At 40.7% G+C, this 9519-nt stretch overlaps 1 protein-coding gene across 1 annotated transcript in view; it reads left to right on the top strand.

Annotated features, from left to right (window-relative positions):
* The window catches only part of ARHGEF10 (Rho guanine nucleotide exchange factor (GEF) 10), a 106666-nt gene that overhangs the window by 48827 nt on the left and 48320 nt on the right, over positions 1-9519 (top strand). Inside the window, exon 17 of the mRNA XM_009333205.1 lies at positions 1816-1991. Within this exon, the coding sequence (XP_009331480.1) occupies positions 1816-1991 (176 nt within the window). The remainder of the gene's footprint in view (positions 1-1815; positions 1992-9519) is intronic.

Genomic DNA, 9519 nt, shown 5'->3' with positions numbered 1-9519 from the left:
GCAGAGTCCACCTGTCTAAGCCGTGAGCCGCCAGCTTCTCGAGGAGAATGCTGTGGGAGACAGTGTCAAAGGCCTTACTGAAGTCCAGGTAGACCACATCCACAGCCTTTCCCTCGTCCACTAAGCAGGTCACCTGGTCATAGAAGGAGATCAGGTTGGTTAAGCAGGACCTGCCTCTCATGAACCCGTCCTGGCTGGGCCTGATGCCCTGGTTGTCCCATACCTGCCTTGTGAGCGCCCTCAAGGTGAACTGCTCCATAATATTCCCCGGCACCGAGGTCAGACTGACAGGCCTGTAGTTCCCCGGATCCTCCTTCCGGCCCTTCTTGTGGCTGGGCGTCACATTGGCAAGCTTCCAGTCGTCCGGGACCTCCCCAGTTAGCCAGGACTGCTGATAGATGATGGAGAGTGGCTTGGCGATTATAGAAGTTAGGCATCTTACGTAAGCTAGGTTTCTGTTATAGCAATGGTTTTCAAGGTGCATGCCTGCAGATTTACCTTGGAGCTGTAGACTTCTTCAGGAACTTGACACTTAGCTGCGCAGTATATATCATCTTACGTTTCTTAACCACCTTTTGTCCAACCTTTACAGAAAAAGTCAGATATTCCAGGAACCTGGGGACCATTGGTTCCAGACCAATTTTGTATAGCTGTCAAAAGACACATATTTCTACAGAGTACATGACCCTCAGAAAGTCCTTCTTCACATGTAGTCTAGATGACTGTCTCTAACCGGAGACCTAACTTTTAAGTATCAGGAGTTGGACAGGGTGGATGTTATCCCTAGTGACTGAACAGTTGTGCCCTGCCTTGTCTTGTTTCCTTTCTTCTGAACTAGATCAAGAGTTTATAAATATTTACTTAAGCTGTGGCACTTGTGGGTTTTGTTCATACTTGCCTCTTCGATGCAATGAAAGTATGGCTGTGTTGTGAATAGGTAGCTGAGTAGCTGAACATCAGCATTAAGGTACTGTTCACAATAAATACATTTTGCTGATTTCTCCCAAGCATTTAACTTCTCTATTTCAGACATGCTTTCTGTGAAGTAAACCTTTTTTGTTCACTTTAACATCTCTTCTGTCCTTTTTAATAAGTGTTTGTTATATGTGCTTGAATGTGAATAAGGGAATGAAGGAAACAAAGGAAAAGGAGTATTAATGCCATTTCTATTCCAAGTGAGCTTCCTTAGTGTGCTGTTTCCTCCGAAATGCCTGTTGTGATACACACTTCTTTTAGCAGCAGCAACTCCCGTGGGATTGCTCTCAGAAGCCACAGCAGTTGCAAAGGTCTGCTGTAAAGAACATCCTGGGCTGTGGGGCTCAGCAGAAATGTTAGCTTGTCAGCCCCTGGGAGGTTGTGTTGTCCTTCCTGCTGCCAGTAGTCATTCAAAGGTCCCATCATCCGTATTTCCCTAGATGTAGCGGTTACTTCTTTTTAGCACTGTTTCAAGTATTGTCCTGAAAGATGGCACAATCCAAAAGAATTAGGAAAAGATGGAGCCACGGTATCATCCTAAGCACTTGTATAAGTATGTCAAAATGCACATTGATCTTAAAAGACGGTCATTTATGTTTTGTTATGGAAATGTAGGGACTGTCGTTGGCAGTCCTGTGCTGTTCATAAACAAGATTATCTGCATAGCTGCTCTTTGCACTCACAGGAAAGGTCAGTCACAAGTCAGCCCGGTGCCTGTATTTGTTTAAAGTTGTGCATGGTACTCAGACTAATAAACAGCAGATTTTAGAAGCTAAAATAATAAATAGGATGCCATGAAACATAGTTGCTTGTCACAGCAATAATTCGTGCATCTTACAGCTCTTCCTATGAAAGCGGTGGCACTGTGACAACTGGCCAGAGGTATTTATTGAAGTGGAGTGTACCGCTGGGACAAGTGGAAGTCATAGAGTATGGCAGCAGCGAGGGCCAAGGAGAGAACTGCAGATTTCCACCCCAGCACTCTGCTGAAAATGTCGTCATCAACTCTAAGCCAAGTAAGTGACAGGAGTTATTGACTTTTACAGACTTTTTTCTTAAAATCTGTATTTGAATTTCAATGGACTACTGAAAACAAAGGCAAGCATTTTGTGCATGAAGACTTCTGTAACATGAACAGTAATACAACCTCTTTCTTTGGAAACTGGGAATCCATAAAGTCCAAGGCAGTCTCCTGCCTTGCAACGTGAATTACTTGTAATTGTCCTAGTTTAGGTTTATGCATGAGTGCATAAAGAGTTTTAAAGCATGAATGTGTGTGGGCATGCAAAAAGGTGGTTTTGGTGTGGTGTGCCAGCTGTCCTATGATAGCTGGTCGTGCATATGTTCTTTATCCCATAGTTAAAGCAAGGAAGTTTCTCTCAATAAAAATGACCAGCCACCCCATTACTGTGGCATAAGAGTCTGGGCACAAGTGGTCACTGTATGGTAGAAGTTACTTCTCTCAAGCCCATAGTATCCCACCTTTCAAACATTGTAACAAGTGCTTCAGAAAAAATCTTCCATTTTAATTTTAATTAATGTTTTTGAAACAATGTGCCAATAGGTAATTTCCTCCTAGCCTCTCTCCAAAAACTACCTCAAGCTCTGAAGTTCGCAAGTTCTTTCTGTGCTTGTTAATCCCATCTACAGGCCTGCCAACTACACTCAAGAGATGTATGAATTTCAAGAGTTTACTCAGTAGCTAGCCTTTCATATATAATGAGTTATTTTTATATCCTGTATTTTGCCTAAATACTGTATTTTTAAGTGCATTTAATATATCTAGATTGTGATCCCTATTAATGGACTATAACTTACATGGGTTTCAGTGCTAGCTCTGGGCATTATTTCACACTACGTTTATTTAATATTGCACCCTTGGCCTCATGAATTTTCCCACAGTTGTGCTGTAAGGAGACATAAATGTTATCCTTCAGAACGGTCTGAGGTGCAGCTGCAGCATTTAATATCCCCCATATTCTCCAGGATGGTTATTGTCAGGTCGTCTTGCTCTTCCCTTTGTAAATAGCCACAGAAAATTTTTATAGGTACTTATGTCTCAATTTCCAGGATGACTTCATTCTTGTAACTCCTTTTAAGCCTTAATGGCCTCTTAGGCAATGAGATTAAAGCTCTTATATTATCATTTACCAGCTGCTGTATGCATGATCCTGAGAGGAGTGTATATAAGGGAGCATATTACTTAGAATTGGGGGTCCCTCTTGTAGGTGATTGTGGGAAGAACAGCTTGTTGAATATTCCTACTGTGACTTTGTGCAGCAGCTTCACAGCTGATTAGACCAAATCCTTGCCTGTCAGCAAGATCAGATAGGGAAGTGGAGCATGAGGGGAGAAAGAAAAACCCTCTCCCAAACAGTCCTGTAGAACCTACTTGAACGCTTTGAGGTTTCTCAGTTTCATCATGTTTGGTGGCAGTATCACAGAAAAATGAAATTACTTTGTACATCATTTGTAGTCTCAACCTTCAGGTTAAACGGTACTCAATAGGTGAAAGATGAGCTGAACTAATTGTTCTCTTGGTAAGCTCTGATCATTGTATTAGTTCAGTCTTCTAATAAAAGGGATCAAATATAAGAATTAAAAAGAATATGAAGGATACAGGTTATACAAATGAATAAATCTTCCCTCAGCTTTAATCAAACGTTTCTGCCAAGTGATCCAACTAAATTGAATATAGTCAGTCATGAAAGAGGAAGGGGATAGCCTTGCTATTTGCATGTACTGCTGTATCTGCGCTAGCTGTTACTCAATGCAGACTTGTCCAAATTGGCCTGTATAGACGAGTTTGAATATACACCTAATTGTGTTAGTTATTCTGTAGAGTTGCCCCCTTAGTTCCAGTCTTCTTGGCTGCTAAAGGTTACAGAAGCTCAGAAAGTACAGCCTTCCTGCAAAGGGAAAGGACTGGTAAGACTTTGTGTAATAGTTCACTGTTGCTTGTTTATTTACACCCATCAAGGTGCTGCATTTTATAGTTGATGATGACACAATCTTTATCATGGTAGTATTGCATTGTTGGTGAGACTATTGGGTATTTACCACAAATTACAAAGCACTACCAGCAAAATATTGTCATTCTGTGCCTGCAACTGCATGACTTTGCAGTCGTCACGAAGTTATGTTTCGCTCTGTTTTCAAAGTATACCAAGGAACTGCTGTGGTGAAATCCCAGTGGCCTCACAGAATGTGGTTTTAATAACATCTAATGGTCAAGAACAATTTGGGATGCTGCAGGCAAAATCCTGCTTCCATGATGTAGAACCATGTGTCAGACCTTATTTTCAGCTCTCATTTCCAGTTTGTGGGAACTAAAGAGATACAGAATAATGATGATTCTTTGTAAAAGTATTAAGTAGTAGGGGGGTCACCTCTTACATTTCTGGAGGACTGAGAAAAGTTGGTTTGTATCTGCAGCACACCAGGTTAAGTACTTGACCCTTGTCAGGTTGATACTCTCACATTACCGCTGTGATTAGCAAGGATTCTGGATGGATTCTGGTTGTGTCCTTGTGAGGATTACTGGTTATTAGTTACACTTCTGTTATCATGGCACTTTTTTCTCTCCCAAAATCCTTTTTATGAGGAGACAACTGTCATAAGTGTATCTCACTATTTATTATTGGCTAAATGTAATTGGTGCTTTCAGCTTTCTACGATGCTGCAAGAAAGGATAGTATAGTTTAAAGATGCAAACTTTACTTTGGGTGCTACAGAGAAATTAATAGCTGAATCTGAATTAATCTCATATAGGCTGTAATATGCAACTGCTGAAAGGTTGAAAGGTTTTATGAGTATATATAAATCAAGGGCGTACTTTAGTACTGTTCTAAGGTGGAAAGCAAGGGCTGTGTGAACTTGGTTTTCACTTGGCAGAGTCATTAATTTGCAGTTTTCTGCCTGGTTCTGCTTTGCATACCAGTCTTTTGTCTCTGAATTCTAGAGGAGAACACATTTAGGGGTTAAGTTCATGTCTTTTTGTTTTAAACTCTTTGTCTTTTGGCAGGAGAAACTGTGTGGCCTGAGGGTGTGAGGGGGAAAGCAGGAAAACTTCCCCAGAATGTATTCTGCTATGCTGCTCCTGTCCTTGATGTGCTTTTGCCTTATCCCTGTTGTTCTTCCCTAGCACCAAAAGTAGACTATGAGTTCTTTTAGTTATGAACATGGAGAAGGATTGAAGTCTCAGCTGTTTGGCAGCTAGTTTCCTAGTGGAGTGCAATTATAACTTGTTTGCTTCCTGTAACGATATTTAAAGCAGAAAACATTTCACATTCTCAGTCTTCAGAAAAAAATAGCATGTTTATCAGATCGCATTTCTCTGAGCAAATCAGGCAAAGTCCTGTTTCATGTGTTAGAGTTAGTCTTGCTAGAAGGTCTGTGAGTATGAGTCTCTGGCATCCCAACTGGACGGTTCCTGTGTGTGCTTAGTTGCCAACCGAGGTTAAACCACGACACTGTGGAAGTAGTTATCTTAACTCTGTGTGCCAAGAGGCCTGATGTGTTAATTTTCTTCTGTAAAAACATTTGCAGAAAGATGCAAGATAAAGTTCTTCCCTAGTAAATCCACGTACTGTTTCTGGTATACAGAAGCACAGACACGTTCATAGTACCGAAAAGTTGAATTAATATAGGAAAAGAAGAATATTTTTGGCATGAACAGGAAGTTGTGTATTCTTGGTTTTGATTTACATGTGCTGGAAGAATTGTGTTGTATAATGGAGTTCAGTAAGAGGTATTTGAAGCATGTTTTAGGTGGTTGTGCGAGCATTTGACTTGTTTTTATGGTAAGATATGAAAACTACTATAATGGCAGATGAGGTTGCTAAATGGAAGAAACGAACTGTGATTCAAGACCTGAAAAGAACTCAGCAAAAGTGTTATGTAATATTGGGATGACCCTGGGTTATAAATCTTTGAAAAGCTCAAAAGGAGACACTTTACATAAGGAAGACATGTAATTAAGAAATGTTAACTAGTGAATTCTGTTCTTCATCGCGGTTGTGTTGATACATGCATTGATTTCACCTCCTCTGTGTACTACTGAAAGTTATGGATTCAGCATTCACATCTCAGATATTGGTTTGTTTTTCCTTTCTTTTTGTTGTTTTTTTTCAAGATAGCTATAGGTAACCCATTTATTATGGACCTGGGGAAATGAACATCAAGTTTAAGGGCTCCTGAATTTTAGTATTTGCTCTGTCACCGGTTTGCTTGTATGTTCATGGGTGAGTCTTGTTACTTCTGCACCTCAGTACAAAATATGCTGTGCTCTGGGTGGGAGCCCTAAACACTCCTTTGAGACCTCAGACGTCTAATGTGTCTGAAGGGAGTCTAATGGAGGCCACAGATCACTTAAACATGCCCACAGGTAATTGGTATCTTTGATAATCATGTTATCTCATAGAGGAATTGAAAGAGTAATCAGGGACTATTCAAGTACTAGGTTATTGCTAACTATTTTTTTGTGAATTTTCTGTCCTTATTTGTTACTTCAGATGCTGTAAACATCTAAATCAATTAATGCATTTGTTCTGATGTTATCTTTTTTGCTAATATATGCTGCTTTATCCTGAATGATCTTTAGTGGTTGAAGGGATTTATCTGCTGGCTATTTCCTTGGGTTTTGTTTTACTGGAGGTTTTTTCTTCGTTGGCTTTTGAGGAAGTTTACTGCATAGCTATATCCTAGTGAATGATACTCATTCAATCAAAAAGGGTGACAAGTCAGACTGAATATATGGAAAGAGAGCACCAAGAAAGTTAAATATTACCTGTACACTTCTGATAAAAAAGAGGATTGGTGAGATGGGACAGACTTTTTAGTAGGGCCTGTAGTGATAGAACAAGGGGTAATAGTTTTAAACTTAAAGGGGTAGATTCAGACTAGATATAAGGAAGAAATTTTTTATGGTGAGGGTGTTGAAACACTGGCACAGGTTGCCCAGAGAGGTGGTGGATGCCCCATCCCTGGAAACATTCAAGGTCAGGCTGGACGGGGCTCTGAGCAACCTGATCTAGTTGAAGATGTCCCTGCCCACGGCAGGGGGGTTGGACTAGATGACCTTTCAAGGTCCCTTCCAACCCAAACCGTTCTATGATTCTATGGGTGAAAGAGCAGTGAATACAACTTGATTTTTAGTATGTCATATTAATATGACATATTTTAAATATGCCTTCCAAAAAATATAAAAAGTATAGTCAAAGACAAATTTGTAACTTCTTATCAAAATGTACTGTATTCCCCTCTAGAAGAATCAAAAGTTGACCTTCACTTGCAAGTCATCCATCTATACATAAAATCACTGAAGATACATGTATTTCACTGCCCTTTAAAGCGGAATATAGGAGCAAAACCCAAACATACTGGCCAGAGTTTCAGTTTCTCAGACTCCTGGCACATGTTATTACGAGTTTGCAGCACTTTCCGCAAACGGTTGATGGGTCATGAAATGCAGTTTCTGTGCCGAGACAAATGCCTGTTTAGTGCCGCAGCGACGGTGACCACCCTGAGTTGTCGGTTCTCTGGTTCCCAAGAATAAAAAGGGTGAGCTGTAAAAGTTTTTCACAGCGATTTTATTTAAGACGACCACACTTCAGAGATTCTGAAGAAGCAAAGGGAGAGAGCTAAGCATCCTGCTATTTCTGCGTGGGAAACCAGTGCCTGTCAGCAGTGTTCTGCTGCTGATCTCGTTGATTAGGAGCCATACGCAGCATAGAACCATTTAATTTGAGCCATATGGCTAAAGGCCGAAAGAGAAAATGAGCAAGACCCATCTGTACTGTATATTACGCAGTGATGAGCGTAGGAGATAACAGTAAAATGAAAAAACAGGTTAGCACGTTTATGTCTATAGCTGCATTTTAGTGTTATTTTTTGTTTCACAGGTTTACAGTTCATATGACTGAGATCAAACCTCAGCACTGGTAAACCATGGCTTCTCTCCTTTCCTGGTCAGACTTCCAGGGATACATTTGTACTCCCTTTCCACTCACCTGTGGTTTTGATCTCTGTGGGGTTTGTTTATTGTCAAATGTAGTAGTGATGACACTGAAGTGCAGGCATGATTCTTCTCTTCTGAGTTTCCTTCTGCTTGATGCAGTCACTTCATGTAGGTCTCTGAGTGTTGCCAGGGAAACAGGTAGGGATGTTTGATGGGCTACAGTGTGCACTTGTGTTTCTGTCAACATCTTGCTCAGTGGAAGGACAGCTCTTCTCAAAAACAGAAATGTGTTGCTGTGATAGCCATTACCGTTAAAGCTGTTTTTTTGCTGGTTTGTCTAATGAGAAATACAGAATTGGGGAAGGAAGAAAAAAGTCAGTTTTATCATTACTTTTAAGGCTGGACAATCGTAATACAATGTCCAGAGTAAGCAAGACTAAATATTAAGTGGTGTATCAACTCTAGCATTGGTGATAAGGTTTTAAAAAGGGTGATGTGGCATGAATTGCTAGGTTAACTAACTTTCATCTCTGTGAAATATGTGTAGAGTAATAATGTAAATCTTTATTTTAAAACTGTTGAAAATAGTACTGTATGCTAAAGGAGATGTAATATGTTCATAAATGTAAACTATCATTGATATATACAAACAAAAGACCAGAGATTTGAAATAAATCTAACTCCAAAGAGCCTGTTCAGCTGAGCAAACTGGGTGACATTAAATAGTTCACTTGTTAAGTGGATATATGTTTCTAGGTGGTGGATTAGGCATAGAATAAATTAGGTGTTACATGTTTGTCTCACTCACTTAGGATGAGATTCTTCTCTTTGCCTTTCCTATTCTTTATAGTGGTTATAGGGCTTGACATTTACCTCCTATAAACCTTTTTCTGTGTTACCAGGGGTCTCATCCATGTCTTGACACAGAGTAGTAAAATGAGTAGAAACCTAGCTATAAGCAAGTGAGTATGAAAGAGGAAGGTAAGCTCCTCACAGTAGAATTTCCACTTGAGTTGTTACAGATAGTCTGGTGGGAACTCCAGTGTAAACTTTTGGCAGCTTGGCCAGTTTACAATCACCTGCAGACCTATCTTGAGATCCTTGCAGTACTTTAATCGTTTAAATGCCTTCACACGTGTACTTTCACTGCCTGTTTATGTCAGTGTTTATATTCTCACATCCAGTTCCTCTCTCACCCTTCGTGCCCATGCAGGTGCACACATGAGGTTCTGTGGAAGGTAGTGGCTTCCAGGTCCATGCTGCCCTCAGCCTTCCCCTTTGGGATCTGTGAGAGGAAAGGGCCATGGCACCTTTTTTCTTTCATTCTAAAGTCTCTTTGCTTCCAGGATTTTCCTTCCTCGTGGGAACAGAGCCAGGAGCTGGAGTTTTTGTGATTCGCACCTGCAGTCAGTACGTAGTCCAGGAAGACACCTGACCGTTGTCCTGGCTAGCATGTTGTTGAGGAGCTGGGCTGTGGGGTCCACACTTGTCAGCGTATCGGGGCTTCGGTGTTTATCTCTCCTGTTCCCTACTGCTTTCGCTTTCTTCCTCATCTCCGGGACAGCACAGCTGCTTCTGTCAGCAGG

This window comes from Pygoscelis adeliae, unplaced genomic scaffold (assembly GCF_000699105.1).
Source record: "Pygoscelis adeliae isolate BGI_AS28 unplaced genomic scaffold, ASM69910v1 Scaffold57, whole genome shotgun sequence".
NCBI lineage: Eukaryota > Metazoa > Chordata > Aves > Sphenisciformes > Spheniscidae > Pygoscelis > Pygoscelis adeliae.
This window is presented reverse-complemented; position numbering and strand designations above follow the sequence as displayed.